Source organism: Lolium perenne, chromosome 7 (assembly GCF_019359855.2).
Source record: "Lolium perenne isolate Kyuss_39 chromosome 7, Kyuss_2.0, whole genome shotgun sequence".
In the NCBI taxonomy this organism is placed as follows: domain Eukaryota; kingdom Viridiplantae; phylum Streptophyta; class Magnoliopsida; order Poales; family Poaceae; genus Lolium; species Lolium perenne.
The window spans coordinates 41196257-41223348 of NC_067250.2; the positions used below are offsets into that span (position 1 = coordinate 41196257).

The window sequence follows — 27092 nt, forward strand, 5'->3', positions numbered from 1 at the left end:
ACTTGAGGCAGTGGCTACCCATGATCTCTGGATTTGGCACTCCTTCTTTGGTATGCCGGGATCCAACAACGACATCAACGTTTTGCAGTGCTCGCCGGTCTTCTCCAAGCTTGATGAGGGTCATGCTCCCCCGGTTAACTTTGTGATTAATGGCCGGCAGTACAGCAAGGGATACTATCTTGCAGACGGTATCTATCCAAAGTGGGCAACATTTGTGAAGACTATCTCCAACCCCGGCCAGGAGCAGCAGTTTGCCAAGGAACAAGAAGCTTGCCGAAAGAATGTCGAGCGTGCATTTGGTGTCCTCCAGCAGATATTTGCTTTAGTCCGGTTCCCCGCTTTGACTTGGTCGAAAGATCAGTTGTGGGAGGTGATGAACTGTTGTGTATGCTTACACAACATGATTATCGAGGATGAGCGGAAGCATCCGGTCCCTCTGAGCGAACAAGCTGCACCATATGACAGAGAGGGTCCTCTTGCACAGCCTGACCACCAGGTGCTGGCATCGTGGGCTGCGTTCATCGCTATGCGTCAGGAGATTCGAGACTCCACAATGCATCAACAGCTGCAGGATGATCTGGTGGAGCACTTATGGATGCTTCGAGGCAACACCAACTAGTTTTCATTTGATTTGTTTGAAAGCTTGTCTTGTTTTGTTAAACTATAACGTTTATTTGTAAAAATAAGCCAAATGTTGGTAAAAGTGGTCAAATTCGCCGAATTATGCATGAAATTTATCATCCAGGGACGTTTTTCTCTAAAAAACGGCGGAGAAAAACGGCGAACCCCGGGTGTGCTTACTGGGGAGACGGCTTGAACTTCGGCGCTCCCGGACCAAAATTTCGTCCAATGAGCCCAAACGGCTGGGATGCTCTAAGTGTTTGGTAGAAAGAATCTCATTCTGTCACCATAGATCTAGCCAAACGATGGGAAGGCACATCTGCCAAAGGAAGGGGATGCGTGAAGGAATTCGATTCCTTTCTGCCCGAGCAAATGGCGATCCCGGCCCTCAACTCAAAATCTGGAGAGAAAGAGAGGAGAACCGGCGTTTGAAAAAAAAAAAATCCACATTCACCGCTTTGCACATTTCACAGAGAACATATATAGCTTTGCACATTTCATTCAGAATCATCAGCATGCAAGATTGAAAAATGCCTCACATTATAATCGCCAATGAATCATCTTATCATCATACAACTTTGCACCCATAGCAACTTCTGGAAAATTATCGGAAACATCAAATTCTCAAGTTAATTTTTTTTATTTGGATTGGAGGAAATTCGATCCATTTAGGTCATTTGTTGACGAAGGCCACGAGGCGCTCCTGCAGCTCGACGCCCTGCGGGGTGTGGAGGTTGTCGAACTGGAAGGCGTGGCCGACGCCCTTGGACTCGAACAGCTCCAGCTCGCCGGCGTAGCCGCTGGCCTTGAGCTCCCGGTGGTACCACAGGCCGCGCTCCTTGAGCAGGACGTCGTCCTCGGCCACGGTCACCAGCACGCGCTCGCACGGGATCTTGGCGACGGCCGCGCGCGCCTCGTCGTTGACGAACGGGTTCACGAGCGGGTCGTCCAGCCCCAGCGAGCCCGGGAAGACGAACCTCCAGGTGCGGTCCATGAAGCCGCGCACGTCGGCCGCGAAGGCCGCCTCCGCGCCCACGGCCTCCTTCCCGGTGAAGTACGGGTGCACGGCCAGGAGGCCTTTCACGGTGACGCACTTAGGCAGCGCGCCGTCGGCGCCGGCGCGGATGGCCATGTTGTGCGCGAGGTTGGCGCCGGCGCTGCACCCGCCGAAGAAGACGCGGGAGAGGTCGGCGTGGTCGAGCAGCCACGGGTCAGCGCCGTCCCCGAGGGAGGCCGCCCACTGCACGGCGGCCCAGCCGTCGTCGTAGGCCGCCGGGAGCATGTGCTCCGGCGCGAGGCGGTAGTAGGCGGAGACGCCGATGGCGCCGGCGCGCGCGACGAGGTCGTTGAGGTAGGCGTGGGTGGAGGGGCGGGCGGGGGAGCCGACGACGAAGCCGCCGCCGTGGAAGTAGACGATGACGGGGAGCTTGGCGTCGGCGTCGACGCCCGGAGGGAGGTAGACGCGGGCGCGGGCGGAGCCGACGTGGATGTCCTTGGAGACGACGCCGGTGAGGGGGTCGGTGCCGGCGGGGACGGTGGCGTTGCTGCCGGGGCGGAAGACGCGGCCGCTCTTGTACTGGCAGAGGTAGGGCGGGAAGTCGAAGGTGATCTCGGAGTCGGGATCCATGGCGGCAGGAGACGGCGGGCAGGGGTTGGTGGTGGAAGTGGGAGGAAGAAATGAGCTGGCCACCTACAACCAAACGGAAGTGGGACTTTAGTAGTACTCCATCGATACACGTCAACTCTCACCAACCACCAAACCCTGTGCCAACCAACAATCTCCATCAGGTCGGATGCTTCTCCCACGATGAAGCTTCATAATTTGGGATTTTCGGTTGGCATGTTTTGGCAAGTGATTAGTGTGATAATGTGTGCTTTGCTGTTAGCATGTCAGAACCAAGATCACAACATTAAGCCTAGATCAGATTAAAATGCATACACGCGTCTGTGCATCTTGAGATTTTTTTCACATTTCTTTGGATTACGGTGGGAATGTAGGCGCAATCAGGTGTGAATTTTCATTTCCCTTTAGGCATCCTCAGTTTAGGAAAGGCTAAATATTGAAATCGACATGGCAAGACAAACACCAACATTTAGGAGCATATACCAACAAAAACATCAAGTGTAGGAATGCATGTCCAAACTTCGTACTAGTACATTAAACACATCTCAAATACATCATCCAGCTCACTCAATTCATGAACTAGCAGGTTTCCTTTATCATCAGGAGCTTGCAATCATGTTACTTACTGCGTTTTGCAGAGAAGCAAGCGAATCTACGGCACCCTTTGCCAACCAGCTGATCCCAACCTTCACCCGATGTTCATCTGTGGGCATCCTCAGGCAATACACAAGCTTCCTAGCTGCACAACCAGGTTACAACAGTTCACTATAACACGAAAAGATATTAGCCTATTACACTAAGAAAAGGCAAAACAACTGGCAGCAAGGGTCCATACCAGCATGCCCTACAGGCCCTTCCAGGGTCAGGCCCTCGATGAAACTTGCCGTTATCGCAGCGTCATTTGTACCCAGGGTCATCATCTCACCAAGATTTTGGAACCTGAAAAAATAACACAGTTCCTTTATGCAACTTTTATCTATTCCAACTAACATGATTGAGTATCAGCAAGGAGAAAAACAAAATGACAATGCTTGGTGTGTATCGAAACGAAGAGGACAAAGGTTCCGCTAGATTCGAACCTGAATGGCAAAAGGGGCCGGTCATTGATTGCCGCCCAGAGATTCCATCCAGCAAAATCTGCTTGCTGAAAAGCAACCTGGGAGATAAAAGAGTCATCATTCACCAGTAACAAAACTGACAAGGCAGAATCATGATGTAAATCAATCCAGCAAATAGATGCCTTACCTGCGCATTGGCTGGGAGAAATTTCCCTGATGGGTCTCTTAGAGCCGCTGAATCACCAATTGCAAATGTTCTGGGGTGGCCCTTCACTTGAAGGGTTTCCTCTGTCTCTACTTGCCCCCGGCCATTCAAAGGAATAACATACGGGGCATCAGGAGGTTGCAACCGTAGAATCTGAGACGTTGAACCAACTGTCCATAATACCAGATCAGCCTCCATAACCTGGCTCTGGAGGCCTCTTTGAGCAGGTTTAAGTTCCAAGAGTAGTTTCTTATCATCACCAGCAGCTTCTTTTGCATCTGTAACCATGCTACTTGAATCCTCAGATGCATAAACCTCTCTGATGCTGCTCACAGAGTAACCCAAGAAAAGTTGAATATTTTGAGATTCAAGAACCTGGTGAGAAATGCAACCAACCAGAATTAGCAGCTACCTCGAAAGATACGATTTCGACGCGCGTTAGTAGCTCAGAGATGAAGCTATGAATAATAGGTATCAGGGATCAACACAACAATCTGAAATCAGAAAATAGCAGCCTGCAATTCTCTATGTTCTATTCCATACATTCATGAATCAACAGTTCGGTGACAGCCTACAACATAGTAAGTGGTTGCCTGGTTGGTATTTATAAACTTAGCGCTGTCACATTACAAAGCTGCAACAGCCCTTCATGAAGAACCAAAAGGAGAATAAAGAAGCCAAACAACATAGTTTGGCTGAAGCAAATTCTTACATTGCACATGCATCATCTTCAGACTACTAGTGGCTCTTTCTCTTTCTGGTATTTAGGTATTCCCATCCCATCACAGCAAGTTAACTAATAACGAACGGAAGGATATTGAGGACCTTTTCGAGAAAAGGTGGGTAGTTGGAAGGGCAAGCTCTTGTCCGATGGTGGACGGCTAGTCCATATTAAGACCATTCTAACTAGTCTACCTATCTTTGTATTATCATTCTTTGAAGTTCCTAAAGAAGTATGAAAGAGAATGGACTATTATCAATCCAGATTTTTCTAGCAATGCGATAAGCATAAACCAAATTATAGGTTTACTAAATGGTGTATAACCTGTAGGCCCAAAGACTACTTGAGGGCATGAAAGACCAAAGTGAGAACAAACTATTTTCTCTCAGACGAAGTTAATCAAAGCAGATCCTGAGATTTTCACCTTCAGAGCAGCATCACGATTTCCTGGTGGTGCATTGGGACATATGGTTGTCTGAAAATTGATTGCTTTGACAGTCCCAGTGTTCTTTAACCTCTCAGAGATTGTAGCAGCTAGCTCAACACCAGAGTAACCAAGCCCCACAATAGCCACCTCAATACCTGGGGAACTCTTACCAAACCTTCTCCTTTCTAACATTTTCAATTCATTTTCCACTTTCTGCAAAAAAAGACAACATTATGATTCTGGATCACTGTAACTAATAGAATAGAATTGCTAGAACACGTCAACAAATAATATCATTGATAAAATCATATACAGAACTTAACGTGGAAGCGAAGATATAACATACGCATTTAGATTTTTAGTATACTATCAAATGGGCAATGACAAATAGTACATGATAAACGGTTGAACATTAACAATTTCAACAGGTTATTGATTCTTACCAAAGCATGTTCCAAAGTCGTGAAAGGAAGTGCATATTCAGAAGATCCTGGAACAGCATCAATCTTAGCTTCAGCCCCTAAAGCTAGAACGAGCCTGGCTGCCCATTCCAAAAGATAAATCACCAGTTAGCTTATTCTAAGCTCGGCATTAAATCCTAAGCAAAATACATCATGAACCAATCTTGTACATATTTCCACTGTAAGAGCTAAAGGAAGTACTTATATTACATGTTGCTGCTGTCATAAAGTATCCTGATACAGAATAATGAGAAAAGACTAAACTAAACGTGGGCTGCACTACTATATAAGCAATTTTAGTTTATAAAGGAATCAAGAAGAGGCTGATGTAACTCCAAGAAATCGTCTATGCACTTCTGTATTTTACACTTGTGAAGTTAGCAAATCAGGACACAATCCATATGTCAGTACGAAACACAATGCCATTCGAAATTTCAGAACATTTTAGCAGCATAGAATAATCTGCCCCCATGTTTTGACCAATTTATTAAAAATAGATACTATGAAAAAATGGCAGGGATAGAATATTTTAAATCTTTTTATTTACAATGGTCTTAAACATGACAGCTATTAAAAATGGCCTTAAACATGAAAGCTATTGCAATTCTGTGGCATTTATTATCATCATACCAATCATATTCAATAACAGTGCCACTTTTCAGATGAACAACTCCACCAGTGGATGATCCTCCAGGCTCTCTTCTAAAGTGATCAGAAGGACGTAGAAGCTTTACGCTATCCTTGACAAATTGGACACTAGTGTTCTTCAGTAATTCCGTAAAATACGGAGCTATTTCCCAAACATCCACCTCTGGCAACCAAATCAATGTCCAACGGTCAAAAAATGAAGTCATGTGAAAGGACCTATAAACGATATATACCTGCAGAAGCATTTTACACTTGAAACTGCAGTACCTCCTGATAAGAGCTCATACAGCATGGGCTTAAATACAAATCTGTCAGATTGATCAACCAGCAATACCTGAAACATGTTTCTACCCTTCTTAGTAAAATGTTGTATCATTTATTGAGCAAACACCCATGAGTGCATTGCAGAATATGGGCATCAAGTAGAATTCCATACTACCAATACCACCAGTCCACTATACACAGATGCAAAAAAAAAAGAGGATAGCACACGGCAAATATATAAATATCAGCTCAAGGGCATCATCATTTTACCTGAGGCTTGTTATTATCAGGCCATACGAGAGATTCTAATCTCAGAGCAGTGTACAACCCACCAAATCCACCACCCAAAATGCACACCCGTGGTCGCTGAAATAATAGAACGCGTTAACATAGGGCTTACCCCCAGAAGCATACCTAACTTTTCTGCTAAATATGCATAGTCAGAAGTTACCCTACATACACACAAAATTCATGGAAGGGCTTGAAGTCTGAAAGAAAAACTGAAGGATATGCAGTTCCCAGCATTTGAAGAGTGCAGTTCATGTCTAGAGTAATGACATATCAAATAAAACCCTATTCGCAAAAAGAACTTTGTTATGCATGTGTAATGCAAAATCCAAGATCCATTGAGTACGTCTGAATCAAATGTACCAAAGTCTGTTCAGCTGGTCCTGGGAGTAAGTTAGCATAAGCGCAAACCCTAAGTAACGAGTAAAATGCTGAACTATGCCCCATCGCGGAGTAGCAGAATCTATTGATAAACTAAACATATGTAATACCAATTGTGCTGAACAAAATCCAGTCATATAGATACCAGCTTGCCAAACAAATACCTGCTTGTCTGGCCAAGAATACAGTGGCATCGGTGTTTCATCGGTCGATTGAGGACGAGAAAACCCACCATCTCCAGAGCTACCTGAGGCCATGCATCTGAACAGTCCAGATGGCAGTCCAAACATCATCGGGACATCACCAATTCTCCATGCGTTTTTGACGATTGGATTCTTCCAGACATTGATACCCCCTGTCAAGATCCAAGGATTAGTCGGTTAGCATCAGAACAAAATGTCACGTGCAAATGAATCCACCACTTTCCTATACTACAATATAATCACCCCATTTCTCTGCCTACTGTTTGGAAACTGAAAATCCCTCCTAGGATCCAAGTTTTTCTGTGGCTTTTCTCTCGGAATAAGATCATGACTAGAGATAACCTGAGAGCTAGAGGTATCCCAAAACCCATGAATTGTGAAATGTGTTGTGAATTTGAATCAGTTCATCATCTTATGTTTGAATGTGTGGTAGCTAAATCCATTTGGAACCTGTTTGAAGAAGTTTTTGAAGTGCATGTTACTAGCTTTGAATCCATTGCTTCAAAATGGCTCTGAAATAAAAAAAAGTTCAAGCATTTTAATGTTGCTTCTTCTGCTGTTCTTTGGGGATTATGGCTTAATAGAAATAGTCTTGTTTTTAATAAAACTACTTGGATAAATGTGAAACAGGTGTGGCGAAGGGTTCTATTCCTCCTTCGAGATTGGATGAAACTATTCAAAGATCTAGAGTCTGGAAGAAATGGTCAATTTGTGGACCTGCTGCTAGTCAGTTTAAAAGCTCCTCTGTGCCTCCCAGTGGGGTGAGATGCCCTTCTTTCGACTGGATTTCTACCTGGAACTCAAGCTACGAAGGCAGGGCGACGCTGACCTACCTCCTGGACAATCCTGGCGAATCGCACAAGATCCATGTGGTCACTTGATCGCTCTCAGCGTGGGGAAATGAAAAAGAAACCCAGGATTGATGAAGGTGAAGGGTTCTGGCGAGTGTCGAGAAGAAAGTTTCTGCCTGTTTAGGCTTCAGTAGTCCTATCTTCCTCCTGGAAAAGCTGTAATAGAACTAGTTGGCTTCAGTTTTACTTTCCCCTAGTCGTCGTTTCCAGTTTTAAGAATCCTTCTCTGGTTTTGCTGGTATTTCGGAGCTGGCTGGGATGGCAGCCATACTCCCCAGCGAACCTGTTTCGTTTCATTAGCTTTGGTGCTGTTTTCTTTCCTGTAAAAACTTGGCTTCTTTTCTATGAAATGGAGCTGGGGGTGTGACCCTTGTCGATCTAAAAAAAAAAATCACCCCATTTCTCAGATTACCGGACACCGAAAACACACTAGCTCGAATGTCATATAGCACTACACATCAGTGAGCTTAAATTAGAGAAGCTTGGTCACCGGGAGAGAGCATGTGGACCTCACCGAATGGGTTGCGCAGGCGCGCCGAGGAGGGGAAGGACCGGCCGCGGGGGACGGCCGACGGGCGGCTCCATGGAGCCGCGCGGCAGCTCATCGGCGGCGATGGGCAGGGGGCTAAATGTGGCTCGTGTCCAGTCGTAGCTTAGCTCCCGGCGGTACTGGGCAGAAGCAAAAGGAGTTGTCTCCGGAGAGACACGAGACGACAAGCCGGCAGCACAGCACCTGACCTTGACCTGAGCCACAGATGCTGCGGCTCCTCCGCCGGCCGCGTCGTCACGGAGACTCCCAACCCGCTGGCTGCACTGCATCCAACCACCCACTGACGATCAGGCTTGACTCTGGATCAGGGAGGGGGAGGCCCATGTTGCGTAAGATGGGCCTTATTTCTTCCTCTCCAGCTTCACGCGCCCGTGGTGTCCATAACGAGGAGAGGAAAACCTGAACAAAAAAAAAAAAACCACGTTCTAAAAAAAACTCAAAACAAAAACCCAGGATAGCACTCTTGGTCTAATGCAGGTTTTTTTTTGCCTTTTTTTGCAAAAAATATCTTGGCATTAAAAAAACATTGAACAGTAGGAGCACCTCAACAGAAACAAAAATTACAACGAAATACTCAAGATGGCCTTTGCCCCGACCGTTGACAGCGCGCCGCTGCTGCCACTCCTTCCTAGGCTAGCCTGACGTTGTTGATTGCGGACGGGAAGCCACCGAACGGGAAAAGAAGACCACATCCGTTTTGGAGGCAAAAGAAAACGGAATAACCATTGTTGACGCTACTAAGATCCCCATAGCCAGGACAAGTCCTCGAGAGCCACACCACTCAGCACAATCTCATCGTTGTTGATCTCATCATTGTTGGTTTTAGTGAAAACGAGAAACAAAAGAACATGCCACAATTTCTGAGTATTCTATACTTCATACTTTTTGGGCCTGTCACTTCAACCAATGTTTTTTTCTATAATGCCAGCTCTGGGTCCTTTGGGATCCTCTTCTGTTCAAAAAAAAGAGAGAAGATCAAGCACTTCAACCAATGTTTATGCCCCACCACAGTGAAAAACTTCCTTAGGAAGGAATAACAGAGCAGCACAGTATTGACTAATTTACAAATTTTTCTATTTCATAAAATCTTTCTAGAAATAATATTTTTAGAAAACCAATCTTTCTACAATGATTTTTGTCCCTCGATGCTCTGTTTCCCGGATCCAAGATGAATCCCTTTTAAGAAGCAAGCACAAGTTACATAAGAAAGCTCGAGTAAGCTACCTACCCAGGAAATTGCAGAATCTCGCAAGAATTTTAGGCTCTAAGCAGAAATAAGGTCCATGCATGGCTGACACGAGAAACACCAATGTGATAGAATCATCAGTCGTTCAGATACGGAAACAGCACGGTAGGACATCCTGTTTATCTCACGAAGCTGACTATGTACACTAGACAAGTAGACATAGCAGGAAAACAAATTGATTCGGAAATTCTCCAAAACAGATAATAAATAATGATTGTAACGTGCAAAAATGAGATGCAATACTCGATATATTGATCGGATGCATATGGCGGTACATATATAGGCCACGTCCTCGACTATACAAGAAAGGAGGCGGGCCCAATAATAAATACAAAAATATATATCGCTATATATAACTACAGAAGATACGCATTCGGATATATAAGGATATGTATCTCAACACCCCCGCAGTCGAAGCCTCGCCTGGTCGAACGCATAGACTGGACCGGAACTCCTCAAATGATGCCGTAGGAAGACCCTTGGTCATGATATCCGCAAATTGTTGGGATGTGGGCACATGAAATACTCGAATGTGTCCAAGAGTCACCTGTTCCCGAACAAAGTGGATATCCAGCTCAATATGCTTGGTGCGGCGATGGTGGACCGGGTTGGCGGAGAGGTAGACGGCGGAGACGTTGTCGCAATAGACCACGGTGGCTTTGGCAACAGGACATGAGAGCTCAACGAGGAGTTGCCATAGCCAGGAGACCTCGGCAACCGCGTTAGCAACAACCCGGTACTCCGCTTCGGCGCTGGAGCGAGAGACCGTGGGTTGTCGCTTAGACGACCAGGAGATGAGTGAAGGTCCGAAGTAGACGCAGTAGCCAGACATGGAGCGACGCGTGTCGGGGCAGCCTGCCCAATCGGCGTCCGAGTAGGCGACGATGTCCGTGGCGGTGGAGGCGTGGAGGGAGAGGCCGAAGTCCATGGTACCACGAATGTAGCGGAGGATCCACTTGACCGTAGCCCAATGAGGATCCCGCGGAGCGTGCATGTGAAGGCACACCTGCTGGACAGCATACTGCAGCTCGGGGCGGGTCAAGGTGAGGTACTGCAGGGCACCGATGATGGAGCGATAAAATGATGCGTCTGTGGCCAACGAACCATCCGTGGCGGACAGCTTGGACTTCGTGTCGACAGGCGTGGCCGCGGGTTTGCAATTAAGCATACCGGCGCGGTCCAGGAGCTCGTGGGCGTACTTGCGCTGATGAAGGAAGAAGCCGTCGGTGCGACGTACGACCTCGATGCCGAGGAAGTAGTGCAGGGGCCCCAAGTCCTTGAGGGCAAACAGCGCGAAGACGCTCGGTGATTGATACGTCTCAAACGTATCTATAATTTCTTATGTTCCATGCTACTTTTATGATGATACTCACATGTTTTATACACACTTTATGTCATTATTATGCATTTTCCGGCACTAACCTATTGACGAGATGCCGAAGAGCCAGTTGCTGTTTTCTACTGTTTTTCGTTTCAGAAATCCTACAAAGAAAATATTCTCGGAATTGGACGAAATCAACGCCCAGGGTCTTATTTTTCCACGGAGCTTCCAGAAGACCGAAGAGCATACGAAGTGGGGCCACGAGGGCCCGTACCCATATGGCGGCGCGGCCAGCATGGGGCCCGCGCCGGCCTATGGTGTGGGTCCCCTGCGCTGCCTCCAACCCTGCCCTTCCGCCTACTTAAAGCCTTCGTCGTGAAAACCCCTGTACCGAGAGCCACTATACGAAAAAACCTTCCAGAGACGCCGCCGTCGCCAATCCCATCTCGGGAGATTCAGGAGATCGCCTCCGGCACTCTGCCGGAGAGGGGAATCATCTCCCGGAGGACTCTTCATCGCCATGATCGCCTCCGGATTGATGTGTGAGTAGTTCACCCCTGAACTATGGGTCCATAGCAGTAGCTAGATGGTTGTCTTCTCCTCATTGTGCTATCATGTTAGATCTTGTGAGCTGCCTATCATGATCAAGATCATATATTTGTAATGCTACATGTTGCGTTTGTTGGGATCCGATGAATATGGAATACTATGTCAAGTTGATTATCAATCTATCATATATGTGTTGTTTATGATCTTGCATGCTCTCCGTTGCTAGTAGAGCCTCTGGCCAAGTTGATACTTGTAACTCCAAGAGGGAGTATTTATGCTCGATAATGGGTTCATGCCTCCATTAAATCTGGGACAGTGACAGAAAGTTCTAAGGTTGTGGATGTGCTGTTGCCACTAGGGATAAAACATCAATGCTTTGTCTAAGGATATTTGTGTTGATTACATTACGCACCATGCTTAATGCAATTGTCTGTTGTTTGCAACTTAATACTGGAAGGGGTGCGGATGCTAACCCGAAGGTGGACTTTTTAGGCATAGATGCATGCTGGATAGCGGTCTATGTACTTTGTCGTAATGCCCAATTGAATCTCACTTTACTCATCATGATATGTATGTGCATTGTTATGTCCTCTTTATTTGTCAATTGCCCAACTGTAATTTGTTCACCCAACATGTTATTTCTTATTGGAGAGACACCACTAGTGAACTGTGGACCCCGGTCCATTCTTTTACATCTGAATACAATCTACTGCAAACATTATTCTTTACTGTTCTTCGTATACAAACATCATTTTCCACACCATACATTTAATCCTTTGTTTACAGCAAGCCGGTGAGATTGACAACCTCACTGTTAAGTTGGGGCAAAGTATTTGGATTGTGTTGTGAAGGTTCCACGTTGGCGCCGGAATCCCTGGTGTTGCGCCGCACTACACTCCGTCACCAACAACCTTCACGTGCTCCTTGACTCCTACTGGTTCGATAAACCTTGGTTTCTTACTAAGGGAAACTTGCTGCTGTACGCATCACACCTTCCACTTGGGGTTCCCAACGGGCGTGTGCTTTACACGTCAACAAGCTAAATTTCTGGTGCCGTTGCCGGGGAGATCAAGACACGCTGCAACGGGAGTCTCCCACTTCCAATCTCTTTACTTTGTTTTTGTCTTGCTTTACTTTATTTTATTTACTGCTTTGTTTGCTTTCTTATATCAAAAATACAAAAAAATTAGTTACTTGCTTTACTTTATTTACTGTCTTGTTTGCGTTCTCTATATCAAAAACATAAAAAAATTAGTTACTTGCATTTACTTTATTTACCTTTTGTTTATTTCATCATGTTTCCTCCTAAGTTCACTCCGAAAGACATACCGGTAGGACAAGGGTCTATCATTGGAAGAGATAATATAGAAAAATTCTTCACTCATGTTAGTATGGTTGAAGATTTTGATGATAGACACTTGGTAGAACTTGCTCCTACTTATGAAATTGCTGCTGCCTCTTTGGTACACATGTTGGAAGCTAGATTTGTTAATCTCAATCCTATAATGCAACATATGTTTCTTACACTAGGTGATATGGAAGAAGGGGAAAAGAAAGATTTTGTTTTAGAAACCCTTCTTAAAGAATTTGGTGATATAGCTAAAGAAGCTAGAAAAGTTTTTATTAAGCATAACATGCTTGGGTTGTTCACCGACTTTGCAAAAACACTTGAAAAAATGGACATGGATAGAGTAAAGTACACTAATAATGTTAATGATGGGGGAGAGATTAAAGTACCGATACCTAGTAAGCTCCTAGGAATGCATGAAGCTCTAGAAAATAACTATGCTTGGCTTGTTCCTGAAAATTTGTTTGATGAGAATAGTAAGCCTAAAAGCAACGAAAGAGTAGTTACTTACATAGACCGGATACAATGTATTGTTGAGAAAACTCCCAAAGCCCCTGGTAAGAATGTTGATGCTTCATCTCTTGATAATACTTGATTCACACTTTCTGCGCCTAGCTAAAAGGCGTTAAAGAAAAGCGCTTATGGGAGACAACCCATTATTTTACTTCTGCACTTTTGTTTTATATTTGAGTCTTGAAAGCTGTTACTACTGTAGCAACCTCTCCTTATCTTTATTTTATTGCATTGTTGTGTCAAGTAAAGTCTTTGATAGTAAATATGATACTAGATTTGGATTACTGCGCAGAAACAGATTTCTTACTGTCACGAAATTGAGTAGCCCCTTCTGTAGGTAACTCAGAAAAATCTGCCAATTTACTTGTGTGATCCTCATATATGTACGCAACTTTCAGTAAATTTGAGCATTTTCATATGAGCAAGTTTAGTGCCCTAGAAAAATTCGTCTTTACGTACTGTTCTGTTTTGACAGATTCTGCCTTTTATTTCGCATTGCCTGTTTTGCTATGTTTGATGGATTTCTTTGTTCCATTAACTTTTAGTAGCTTTGTGCAATGTCCAGAAGTGTTAAAAATGATTATGTCACCTCTGAACATGTGAATTTATGATTATGCACTAACCCTCTAATGAGTTTGTTTTGAGTTTGGTGTGGAGGAAGTTTTCAAGGATCAAGAGAGGAGGATGATACAATACGATCAAGGAGAGGGAAAACTCTAAGCTTAGGGATGCCCCCGTGGTTCATCCCTGCATATTTCAAGAAGACTCAAGCATCTAAGCTTGGGGATGCCCAAGGCATCCCCTTCTTCATCGACAACTTATCAGGTCACCTCTAGTGAAACTATATTTTTATTCTGTCACATCTTATGTGCTTTACTTGGAGCGTCTTTATGTTTTTATTTTTGTTTTTGTTTGAATAAAATCGGATCCTAGCATTCTTTGTGTGTGTGAGAGACACGCTCCGCTGTTGCATATGAACACATGTGTTCTTAGCTTTACTCTTAATGTTCATGGCGAAGGTTGAAACTGCTTCGTTCATTGTTATATGGTTGGAAACAGAAAATGCTTCATGTGGTAATTGGTATAACGTCTTGAATAATTTGATACTTGGCAATTGTTGTGCTCAAATAGATCATATTTAAGCTCTTGCATCATGTACTTTGCACCTATTAATGAAGAAATACCGTAGAGCTTGTTGAAATTTGGTTTGCATGATTGGTCTCTCTAAGTCTAGATATTTTCTGGTGAGGGTTTGAACAACAAGGAAGACAGTGTAGAGTCTTATAATGCTTGCAATATGTTCTTATGTAAGTTTTGCTGTACCGGTTCATACTTGTGTTTGCTTCAAACAACCTTGCTAGCCTAAGCCTTGTATTGAGAGGGATTACTTCTCGTGCATCCAAAATCCTTGAGCCAAAAACTATGCCATTTGTGTTCACCATACTCACCTACTACATGGTATTTCTCTGCCATTCCAAAGTAAATTTCTTGAGTGCTACCTTTAAAATTCCATTCTTTGTCTTTGCAATATATAGCTCATGGGAAAAAATAGCTTAAAAAACTATTGTGGTATTGAATATGTACTTATGTATCTTATTTCTTATAAGTTGCTTGTTGAGCGGTAACCATGTTCCTGGGGACGCCATCAACTATTTCACCTTTGTTGAATATCGTGTGAGTTGCTATGCATGTTCGTCTTGTCTGAAGTAAGAGTGATTTATCATGATCAAATGGTTTGAGTATGCATATTGTTAGAGAAGAACATTGGGCCGCTAACTAAAGCCATGATCCATGGTGGAAGTTTCAGTTTGGATAACAAATCCTCAATCTCTTATGAGAATATATTCTGTTGTTGAATGCTTATGCATTAAAGAGGAGTCCATTATCTGTTGTCTCGGTATGGATGTCTAAGTTGAGAATAATCAAAACCGAGAAATCCAATGCGAACTTTCTCCTTAGACCTTTGTACAGGCGGCATAGAGGTACCCCTTTGTGACACTTGGTTGAAACATATGCTATGCAATGATAATCCATGTAAATCCAAGCTAATTAGGACAAGGTGCGGGCACTGTTGGTAATCTATGCATGAGGCTTGCAACTTATAGGATGTCTTATACATAACACATATGAATTATTACTACCGTTGACAAAATTGTTTCTATATTTTCAAAATAAAATCTCTAGCACAAATATAGCAATCCATGCTTCCCTCTGCAAAGGGCCATTCTTTTACTTTATGTTGAGTCAGTTTACCTACTTCTTTCTATCTTAGAAGCAAACACTTGTGTCAACCGTGTGCATTGATTCCTACATACTTGCTTATTTTCATTCATCATATTACTTTGTGTTGACAATCATCCATGAGATATACATCCATGAGATAAACATGTTGAAGTTGAAAGCAACCGCTGAAACTTATATCTTCCTTTGTGTTGCTTCAAAACTTTCTACTAAGAATCTATTGCTTTATGAGTTAACTCCTATGCAAGTCTTATTGATGCTTGTCTTCAAAGTACTATTCATGAAAAGTCTTTGCTATATGATTCAGTTGTTTAATTCATTGTCTTTACCATTGCTTTGAATCACTGCATTCATCTCATATGCTTTACAATAGTATTGATCAAGATTATGATAGCATGTCACTTCAGAAATTATCTTTGTTATTGTTTACCTACTCGAGGGCTAGTAGGAACTAAGCTTGCGGATGCTTGATACGTCTCAAACCTATCTATAATTTCTTATGTTCCATGCTACTTTTATGATGATACTCACATGTTTTATACACACTTTATGTCATTATTATGCATTTTCCGGCACTAACCTATTGACGAGATGCCGAAGAGCCAGTTGTTGTTTTCTGCTGTTTTTGGTTTCAGAAATCCTACAAAGGAAATATTCTCGGAATTGGACGAAATCAACGCCCAGGGTCTTATTTTTCCACGGAGCTTCCAGAAGACCGAAGAGCATACGAAGTGGGGCCACGAGGGCCCGTACCCATAGGGCGGCGCGGCCAGCATGGGGCCCGCGCCGGCCTATGGTGTGGGGCCCCTGCGCCGCCTCCAACCCTGCCCTTCCGCCTACTTAAAGCCTTCGTCGCGAAAACCCCTGTACCGAGAACCACGATACGGAAAACCTTCCAGAGACGCCGCCGCCGCCAATCCCATCTCGGGGGATTCAGTAGATCGCCTCCGGCACCCTGCCGGAGAGGGGAATCATCTCCCGGAGGACTCTTCATCGCCATGATCGTCTCCGGATTGATGTGTGAGTAGTTCACCCCTGGACTATGGATCCATGACAGTAGCTAGATGGTTGTCTTCTCCTCATTGTGCTATCATGTTAGATCTTGTGAGCTGCCTATCATGATCAAGATCATCTATTTGTAATGCTACATGTTGTGTTTGTTGGGATCCGATGAATATGGAATACTATGTCAAGTTGATTATCAATCTATCATATATGTGTTGTTTATGATCTTGCATGCTCTCCGTTGCTAGTAGAGGCTCTGGCCAAGTTGATACTTGTAACTCCAAGAGGGAGTATTTATGCTCGATAATGGGTTCATGCCTCCATTAAATTTGGGACAGTGACCGAAAGTTCTAAGGTTGTGGATGTGCTGTTGCCACTAGGTATAAAACATCAATGCTTTGTCTAAGGATATTTGTGTTGATTACATTACGCACCATACTTAGTGCAATTGTCTGTTGTTTGCAACTTAATACTGGAAGGGGTGCGGATGCTAACCCGAAGGTGGACTTTTTAGGCATAGATGCATGCTGGATAGCGGTCTATGTACTTTGTCGTAATGCCCAATTGAATCTCACTTTACTCATCATGATATGTATGTGCATTGTTATGCCCTCTTTATTTGTCAATTGCCCAACTGTAATTTGTTCACCCAACATGCTATTTCTTATTGGAGAGACACCACTAGTGAACTGTGGATCCCGGTCCATTCTTTTACATCTGAATACAATCTACTGCAAACATTGTTCTTTACTGTTCTTCGTATACAAACATCATTTTCCACACCATACATTTAATCCTTTGTTTACAGCAAGCCGGTGAGATTGACAACCTCACTGTTAAGTTGGGGCAAAGTATTTGGATTGTGTTGTGCAGGTTCCACGTTGGCGCCGGAATCCCTGGTGTTGCGCCGCACTACACTCCGTCACCAACAACCTTCACGTGCTCCTTGACTCCTACTAGTTCGATAAACCTTGGTTTCTTACTGAGGGAAACTTGCTGTTGTACGCATCACACCTTCCACTTGGGGTTCCCAACGGGCGTGTGCTTTACGCGTCAACAGTGATCTGTCGCGGGAGGTCCTTGGAGCTGGCCGTGAAGATGATGTCGTCGACGTAAAGCAGCAGGTACGCGGTGGTGGCGTCATTGTTGTGCACAAACAGTGAGGTATCGGAGCGGGTGGAGCGGAAGCCGAGTTGGTGAAGAAACGCTGCGATGCGCTGGTACCAGGCGCGTGGGGCCTGCTTGAGCCCGTATAACGAGCGCGAGAGCAGGCACACATGGTCGGGGTGGGCGCTGTCGATGAAACCCGTGGGCTGCTGGCAGAAGACCTGCTCCACGCGGCCACCGCAGCCGCCACACCGCCGAGGAGGCTGGGGCCACCGTCCCGTCGCACCCCTCACCCAGCTCCTCCTCCCAGGGACTTGTCGCGCACGCCCAGGCCTCCACACGCCGGCGACAGAGCTCCACCACCGCGCCGCACGGCCCCAGCACGCAACCACGCCGCCAGCGCAGTCCTCACGCAATAACCTCGTGGCCAACCCGAAGCCGCCGCCGCGCAACCCTCCTGGCCCAGGGCCATGGCCTGCGCCGCGTCGCCACAACGCCCAAAGCGGTCGCGGCCCGCACGGCCCTAGCAGGCCCAGATCGGGGCCCGCCCAAGGCGCCGGCCGCCGCGCCGCCGACCACCGCCTGCGCCTCCGTCTCGGACTCCCGACGCCACACCGCAGCAACCTCGACGCCGGCAGAGCCGCCGCGCGCCGCCCGTAGCCTCGCTGCCGTCAGCAGCTCCCCACGCGCCGGGAACGTGAGGAGACAGAGAGGAACCGCCCCGCCGCCACCGTCCTTGAGGCGCGCGCGGCTTCGCCGGCGCCCTCTCCGGCGGCGGCGATGCAGGGGAAGAAGAGGGAGGGCCCAAGGGCCGGCGGCGCTAGAGTTTCCCCGTGTCGCCAGAGGAGGGCGACGCGGGGAGAGAGGTGTCCGATCCCTAGCATCAACTTCTGAGACCTAAAGAACAGCAAGCTAAGGAGGATTGCAAGCTAAGGAATCGCGTACACAACGCGTCCTATTACTCTACAACTTACATGTTTTTTTTGTTGCTAAAACCATACCCTGCTTATTGTTTTGATGAATAAGGCACACATTTAAATATACAATATTATACGTAATTAGTATCATTTGATTGGTATTAAAAAACACTTTTTAATAATGCTAATTTTATACTAACAATATTTATATATCTTAATTTTTTATTTAATGAACATAGAAAACAAAGACGTCTTATGCATCAAAATGGAGGGAGCATATACAAAGGCCACGAGATTATTAATTACAACGTGATAGAGCCATCAGGGTTGTAAACATCTGATGATTTCCACACATAGTTTTGTTCCGTTGTAGCATCCAACCAAGGCTGGCTCCAGGATTTCGAAGGCCCTAGGGCGAACTCTATAAATGGGCTCAACGGAGAAAAAAATTTGCATAGTATGGTCATTTTTTTGTAAACGAATTAAAACCCATAATTTTTTTGGTAGTATAAAAAATCTAATAAATTTTATGGCCTTTGTTTCAAACCATGTCGCATAGAAAGCTACAGTGAATAAAAAAAAGAAATGGCGCGCGAACAAACATCTAAACCATCAAGTAATCATGAAAAATTAGACGTATGTGCATTTTTTTGACACAACAAGTCTATCTCCTCCGTGTGAGACTATCTGTGATCGTGTGTGACGAGGTATATAGGGATTAGACATTTCAGGGTGAGGCGAGGGAGACGAGGGGACAGACGAGGACCTCCGTGCCTGATTCAACCGACGAAAAGTAAACGTCAATGCGATCAAGGAAAGGGTATATTTTGTTTCATGGACTCCAGGCCTAGCTGTGCGATCAACAAAACATGGGCCTCTTACTCTTTCTTCTACTATAAGCTGGGTCGATTGTTCTAAAAAAAAACCTGGGTCGATTTTGCAGTTTGAGCATACACATCATCTAGTGGCTATGGTTGACTGATAAAATGATCATCACCTTGCTCCGGCACAAAAAAATTCATACACCCTCCAGTTTAAAATAATTGTGTAAAGATGAATGTATCTAGATATGTTTTAGTGCGTAGCTACATTTATTCTTGGTCAATTATTTTGAACCGGAGAGAGTAACATTTTTGCATGATTCTAACCCTTAGGATGTGTTGGTCGTTTCATTTGTAAGACTGTAATTCTTTAAAAAAATCTTTAAACCCTTTACACCGAAGAAATTTTTCATAAATCACATTATAAATTTTCTGTGTTCTTTATATGCTAGTTTTCCAATCCTAAGAGATCCAAAATGGCATGACACTTTAAAAGCATGTGAATCCAGGTAAATAGGAGCTAGTGGATAATTTTTCTTTTTTCCAGAAAACACAATGACATTGTGTTTCGTTTCATTGGAGAGTTTGTTACAGGATCACGCCTCTAGTGAGGGTGGAAAACAGGTTGATGCTAGAAGAATTCAGTGTACATTCCAATCTACAGGCAAGATGGCATGATTTCTGAGTACCCTAGCTCTGGCCCAAAGTCTTGCCTCTGCTCTAATATTGTCATTCACGTTCTGGACCGAAGGTTGTTCCCCGTCAAAGACACATGAGTTGCGGTGCTTCCAGATCAGCCAAGGCACGAGCAGTGTCGCAGTTGCCAGTCCCTTGCGCATTGGCTTCGGCGTGTCTTGTCTTGCGGCCACCCACCCGTCATTGAGGCATGGCTCATTGTCAGGTGGTCGAGGGGAGAGCCGCAGCCAAGACAAGGTGTCATACCAGACCTACCGCGAGAAGGGACATGCCAGGATGAGGTGATGCATCGACTCCTGCTCATGTTCGCACAGGAGGCATCGAGGGTGGTGTTGCAGTCTGCGCCGCCGTAGCCGTTACGCCGTCCAGCGCCGGTCCTTGTCAGCCAGCCAATGGAAGAATTTGACGCGTGGGGGCGCCCAAGTTTTCCAAACTAGCTTCCAAGAGCGGCAAGAGGTAGAGCACGGGAACATGCTTAGGTAGCAGGATTTGGCGGAATACACACCATTTGTGCTCTAGCTCCAGCTGAGTTGATCGGGCTAGTCCGTGAGGATGGTTGGCTCCACCTTTCTCCAAAGTAGAAGGTACTGACCCAGCTCGTGGATACCAAGCACGCCGTGGATGTTGAGCGCCGAGATGTGGCCTAGCAGGCCATCTCTAACCGTAGTTGCCCTTCGTCGCCTCTTAGGGATGCAAGCGTAGAGCTGAGGGGCGATTTGACTGACGGACTGGCCGTCGATCCATCGGTCTTCCCAGAACCTACCGATGCACCCATCGCTGGCGATCATGTGTGTCGAGGTGAAGAACATGCTTTGTTATTGCCGCGACAATTGCAGCTCCAAACCGGTCCATGACCTCTGTTGGTCCGTTATGCAGTACCACAACCAACGCATCTGTAGAGCCAGCCCAGCCCTCTCCATGTCGTGAACACCGAGGCCGCTAAGAGACAGCGGCCGGCTCACAGTACGCTAATTCACGTAGCAGTGGCCAGCATTAGCTTTGGCGTAGCTGGCTCACAGAAAACCCCTCTCTGGATCTTCTCGAGAAGCTTGAGGATGCATTTGGGTGGCTGTAGCACGAGGATCTGCTGAAGGGGGATCGCTGCCAACACAGATTTAACCAGGACAGGCCTTTCAGAACGATCCATAAGCCTAGACTTCCAAGTTGGCAGCTTGGTTGACTACATTTGCGCTCTCGTCGGGCGACGGAGTGTGAGTGGTATGCCCAGGTAGGTCAGCGGCAGCTCCGCGAGCTGGCAACCAAGCTCTGTCGTGACTACAGCATTGTCCTCGGGCTCGCAATTGAGCGTTGTTGCGGAGCTTTTGTCTTAGTTCACCAACAACCCCGAGGCTGTGCCAAGAAGGTGCAGGATCGACCCGACAGCGGCGATGTCACCTCTGGTGGGATGGAAGAACATGACCACGTCATCGGCGTATAGGGAAACCACCGGGATGTCCTTTGTCGGGTGCAGCCTATCTAGGATACCAGCATCGACAGCCTCCCTAATCAGGCGCCCGAGGGCGTCGACCACCAGCACGAACAGTTGTGGCGATAGAGGATCCCCTTGGCGCAGTCCTTGGCGGTGCCAAATTGGAGGCCCGGGGGTTCCGTTCAGTAGAACGTGTGTACTCGCCGAGGAGAGTAGGATTGCCAGCCAGTCCAAGAACATGACGTTGAACCTGTACCATCGGAGGACCTCAAACAAGAAGGCCGAGGAGATAGTGTCGAAAGCCTTGGCTAGGTCGAGTTTTAGTAGCACTCTCGGTGCACGCAGCTAGTGCAGCTAGCGCATGGACTGTCGGACGAGGATGAAGTTATCATGCAGGCTCCGTCCTCCCATGAACTCGTTTTAGCTCTTGCTGACGAGGCGATCCATCTTGGGCGTCAAGCGTAGTGAGAGCACCTTCGCCGCGACCTTGCCAATGAGGTGCACCAGGCTAATGGGCCGGTAATCACCGAGAGTCATGCCGTCTAGGCAATTGGTCAGAAAGGTGAGCAAGGCTTGGTTGAGCTTGTGGAAACCTCTGCCCCGGATGTCATTGAGATGCTGAAACACCGCGAGCACAACATTCTTCACCAAGGGCCAACGGGCCTGGAGGAACTCTGCGGTGAATCCGTCAGGCCCTGGCACTTTGCGGGTAGGCAGTCTATTGACAGCAGCCCAGTTTCGGCGTTGGAGAACGACTCATTGAGCTTAGCTAGGTCATCAGAAGGATCGATCATCTGCTCCAGCTTTAAGGTGCAGTCGCGTTCGACCGTCATGCCAAGCAGGGTGTCGAAGTGGGCGAAGGCTGCCTCTGCCATCTCTATGGGCTGGTCACACACCATGAAGTTGTGGATGCGGTTCTTCTGCCGGTGGTAGGAGCACTGATGGTGGAAAAATGCCATATTGGCGTCGCCATCCTTTAGGTTAGGAATCCTAGCTCGTTGCGAAGCGATCGTGCGCTCAACCGACGAGTAGCCCAGGTGGGATAGCTTCAACACTTTGTGCATCCAGGCTTCGTGTGGCGTCAGCGTACGCTCCTCGCGGGCCTTGTCAAACTGGAGGATGAGCTCTCTGCATATGGCCAGCTTGTGGCGCACGTTTCCAATAGACTTGGCGACCCAACTCGTGAGTTTCCTGGCGGTTCCCTGAAGGCGCAGCATAAAGCGCTCGAACGGATCAGCGTTGTTCACCGACCCCCACGCCTCACTGTATCCTGGAAGCCAACAAGATTTATCGTGAACTCCTCGAAGTGAAAGCGGCAGTGTATCGCCGGCTTGGGGGAGCAGTCAAGCAACAGGGGGTTGTGGTCAAAGATGCCAGATGCCAGGTAGCGGAGGCTGCACTCGCAACCGTTCGAGCGCAGTGGATTTGTTTATTTTGATTGTACTAATGTTGCTAATAAAGAATTGTGTGAAGTTTCTGTATGAAGGAAGTTTTCAAGCGTAGGGAAAGAAGAATGATGTGATGAGATGAAGAACGGACAAAAGCTCAAGCTTGGGGATGCCTCTGAACCCCAAGATATATTTAAGAGGTACAAGCATCAAAGCTTGGGGATGCCCAAGGCATCCCCTCTTCATCAACAAAGTAACAGGTCATCTCTCTATACGCTTAATTTTTATTACTTCATACGCTATATGTTATTCTTGGAGCGTCTTTATTTTTGTTTTTTTGTTTTGTTTTGTTTTATTTTCTGTAGCATATGTTGGATCCCGGCACATTTGTTTTGGAGAAAGACCCGCTCCTTTTTAATTGCATAGAACGCTCTAGTTTTGGCTGTTATTGTTCTGCGAGTGTTCTAGTTTTCTGGTACTGTATTTAGCTCTTGTTCTTTCACTTGAATTTTGTTCAGAGCACGTTAGTATTCATTATTTGTGTATGATTAGCTCTCTGGTCCATATTGATTTTCATCTCTGAGAGTTATTTCAAATAATTTGATTGGTGTTTGATACGAGTAAAATGTTTCATGACTATAGTGATGCAAATGGAAGCTTGTCTAGACCGTGGAATAGACTTTGGCATGTCATGTTGGATGTTATTCTTGTCATATGCTTAGTATTTATTATTGTAGCATGAATTGTTTCAAATGGCTGAGAGTGCATAAGGTGTCATTGAAAGAATCATGTGTTGTTTCTATCATAAAAGCATAATATTGTGGTATTCTCGTTTGATGCTTTATTGGGTTAACTTGGCGCATGCTTATACCATGTTTTGACTATAACTAGTCAACTAAAGCCTCTATGATCATTTTTACTTGTAATATCACTTTATGCTTTGATTGATAATGTTTTGTCGCTATGCATGATTATGGCCATTATTGCTCTCTTAGTTGGTCACTCCCAGTCTTTTGCTAGCCTTCCCCTGTACTGAGTATGAGCTCTACTAGTGCATCCAACCACTAAAAACTAAAGTACCAATTGTGTCCACCATACATACCTATATGTGGTATTTCGCTGCCACTCCAAAGTGAATTGCTTGTGTGCTACCTTTAAACCTTCAAAAATTATCACCTGTTTTGTGTAATTTATAGCTCATGGGAAAGTAGTCTAAAAACTATTGTGGTAAGTATTATGTCTTATGCATTATTAGTTCTTATAATTTGCTTGTTGTGTGATAACCATGTTGTCATGGGGAACACCATCAATATGCCTTTGTTGAATATCATGTGAATTACTATGCATGCTCATCTTGTTTGAAGTAAGGGAGATTTAGTATGCGTTGAAAAGATTGGAGTATGCATATTGTTAGAGAGAAACATTGGGCCGCCAACTAAAGCCATGTTCACATGGTGGAAGTTTCAGCTGGACAAAAGTCCAAATATATGTTGTCCTTGTTTTTCCGGTATGGATGTCCAAAAGGTTGAGATTCATCGAAATTGAGAAATCAAATGAGATTCTTCTCCTAGGACCTTTGTACGGGAGGCAAGGAGGCACCCCTTTGTGACACTTGGTTGAAACATATTTATGTGATGAAAATCCAAGGAAGTCCAAGCTAATTAGGACAATGTGTGAGCACTATTAGTATTTTATGCATGATGCAAGCAAACTTATAGGAAGTTTTATGCATAAGCCATATTATTTATCACTACTATTGACATGAGTTGCACCTCTCAAAAATAAATATTTTCAACGCTGCTATTGCTTTCAAAATAAAACTCTCTAGCACATGAGTAATCTTGCTTCCTTCTTCACAGGGCCTTTCTTTTACTTTCATGTTGAGTCTTCATCTTCTTGCTTTATGCACACTAAGAGAGCATAGTTGTTATTCTGAGTATAATATGCATAGTCCCATAATTTATTATTGATTGATTCATGATTATGACTATTGCTTGTTCTCAAATTATTTGTATCTAGTCACCCTTTGAACTTTAAAGGCGTCCTAGCATTTATGTTTTGCTATTCCGTAAAGGACATGTTGAGTACCACTTTGGTATGTTTACTCTATGCTCATAAACAAACAGTTGCTTTCAATGCACAATTATTCACGATCCTTTGTTTGAGTTACTTTTCATGTCATAACATAGTTGCTAAGTTCTATTGTTAGAATTATATCTATCATGCATATGTTTAGAGTACTTTGATCCTAGCTCACAATGCTTTACAATGGTTGATCAAGATTGTGTTGGCTGCATTTCACCTCAAAAATTATGTTGTTATCACTTACCTACTCGAGGACGAGGAGGAGTTAAGCTTGGGGATGCTTGATACGTCGCAAACGTATCTAAATTTTTTGATGCTCCATGCTTGTTCTACACCAATTTCTATATGTTTTGTTTACACTTCGTGGCACTTTTATGAATTTTCCGGAACTAACCTATTGACAAGATGCCACAGTGCCAGTTCCCTGTTTTATGTTGTTTTTGTATTTAAGAAAAGTTGTACATGAAATATTCTCGGAATTGGACGAAACAAAAGAATAAGTTGCTATTTTACCGAAGCAAAGATGGATTCCAAAGCAGAGACGGAGGGGGGCACCGAGGCGGCCAAACCAACCCTAGGTGCGGGCTGGCCTTGACCTGCGCCTAGGCATGGTGTGGGGCCCTTGGGCGCCCACCGACCTCGCCCTTTCGCCTACAAAAACCCTAAATATACAAGCCTCCGCCTAGGAAAAGTTCCGTAGCTCTGCCGCCATCGCAGACAAGATTCAGGGGATAGAAGTCTCTGTTCCGGCACCCTGCCGGGACGGGGAATTGCCCCCGGAGCCATCTCCGTCGACTCCACCGCCATCTCCATCGCCGTTTTTGACTCCCATGATGAGGAGGGAGTAGTTCTTCCCCGGGGCTGAGGGCTCTACCGCTAGCTATGTGGTTTCTCTCTCTCTCTCTCCCATGGTGTGATCTTTATGTGACCAAGAGCTTTGTAATCTATATGTCGTTATGCTATTCAAGTGAACTTTACTTATGTGATCTCTGGAGACTCTTTGTCCCACGTGTGTAAAGGTGGAGTGTGTGCACCGTGTGGGTCTCTTAGGCTATATTTCACAGAATACTTGTTCACTGAATTATAATTTGAGTTGGATGTCTCTATGAAATTGTGATGTGTTAGTACCGCCTATGAATCCTCAAAGTGCAGCGCAGGGTGTTCATTAGTACTTTGGAATACATTTTTAAGGTTTGCTTTTGCAGACCTACACAACGAATTAGTGTTCGTTATTCAGTTGGAGAGTCTTTCAGAGTAGCATAGTGAAGTGCTTATATTTATATTCCTTTATGATATCATTGTTGAGAGTGACCACTAGTGAAAGTATGATCCCTAGGCCTTGTTTCCAAGCATCGAATCACCATTTATTTACTGTTTTACTGCATGTTTACTTGCTGCCATATTTATTTCAGATTATTATTGCCACTCATATTCATCCATATCACTTTACTATCTCTTCGCCGAACTAGTGCACCTATACATCTGACAAGTGTATTGGGTGTGTTGGGGACACAAGAGACTTCTTGTATCGTAATTGCAGGGTTGCCTGAGAGAGATACCATTGACCTTTACCTCCCTGAGTATAGAAGCGTGTGTAGACATCATGGAGTCACAAGCATTTACTTGGCTAGAGTATCTACTAGCAACGGAGAGCATGCAAGATCACAAATAACATATGACAAGTATATAGTTGATCTCAACATAGTATTCAATATTCATTAGATCCCAGCAAAAAAACATGTAGCATTACATAAAGATGATCTTGATCATGATAGGTAGCTCACAAGATCTAAACATGAGGCACAAATTGGAGAAGACAACCATCTAGCTACTGCTATGGACCCATAGTCCAGGGAAGAACTACGCACGCATCACTTCGGAGGCGGGCATGGCGATGTAGAGGCCTCCGGTGATGATCTCCCCCTCCGGCAGGGTGCCGGGAAGAGCTTTAGAACCCTCCCGAGCTAGGATTTGCGATGGCGGCCGCGACGGAACTTTTCATGGCTGGAGGCTCGGGTGTTTAGGTTTTTCCCGAGATCGTGAATAAATAGGCGAAAGGGCGAGGTCGGTGGCCGCCTGGGGGCCCACACCACCCCTTTGCGTGGGCCACACCCAGGCCACGCC

At 45.4% G+C, this 27092-nt stretch overlaps 1 protein-coding gene across 2 annotated transcripts; it reads right to left on the minus strand.

Annotated features, from left to right (window-relative positions):
- Positions 1-1144: 1144 nt before the first annotated feature.
- Positions 1145-8563, minus strand: LOC127317730 (alternative NAD(P)H-ubiquinone oxidoreductase C1, chloroplastic/mitochondrial). Of its 2 annotated transcripts, XM_051348326.2 has the most exons (12): positions 8267-8563; positions 6863-7053; positions 6300-6395; positions 6033-6099; positions 5748-5928; positions 5100-5193; positions 4654-4869; positions 3491-3883; positions 3325-3401; positions 3081-3184; positions 2872-2984; positions 1145-2311 (listed from the first exon to the last, which is right to left on the minus strand). In XM_051348326.2, exons 1-12 carry the CDS (start codon positions 8355-8357, stop codon positions 1295-1297), a joined length of 2640 nt encoding a protein of 879 aa, XP_051204286.1. In that variant the 5' UTR covers positions 8358-8563; the 3' UTR covers positions 1145-1294. The 2 variants fall into 2 exon arrangements, with proteins under 2 accessions (XP_051204286.1, XP_051204287.1); XM_051348327.2 differs by lacking the exons at positions 6033-6099; positions 6300-6395; positions 6863-7053; positions 8267-8563 and having other exon boundaries at positions 5100-5197; positions 5748-5887.
- Between the last annotated feature and the right edge of the window lie 18529 nt (positions 8564-27092).

Excerpts from the sequence above, each read along its gene's own strand:
- LOC127317730 (XM_051348326.2), bottom strand. The coding sequence starts at position 8,357 with ATGAGCTGCCGCGCGGCTCCATGGAGCCGCCCGTCGGCCGTCCCCCGC. Across the intron at positions 3,884-4,653 it reads ATCGTGATGCTGCTCTGAAG|GTTCTTGAATCTCAAAATAT; the intron begins GTGAAAATCTCA and ends ATTTCTCACCAG. Across the intron at positions 3,185-3,324 it reads CGGCCCCTTTTGCCATTCAG|GTTCCAAAATCTTGGTGAGA; the intron begins GTTCGAATCTAG and ends TTATTTTTTCAG.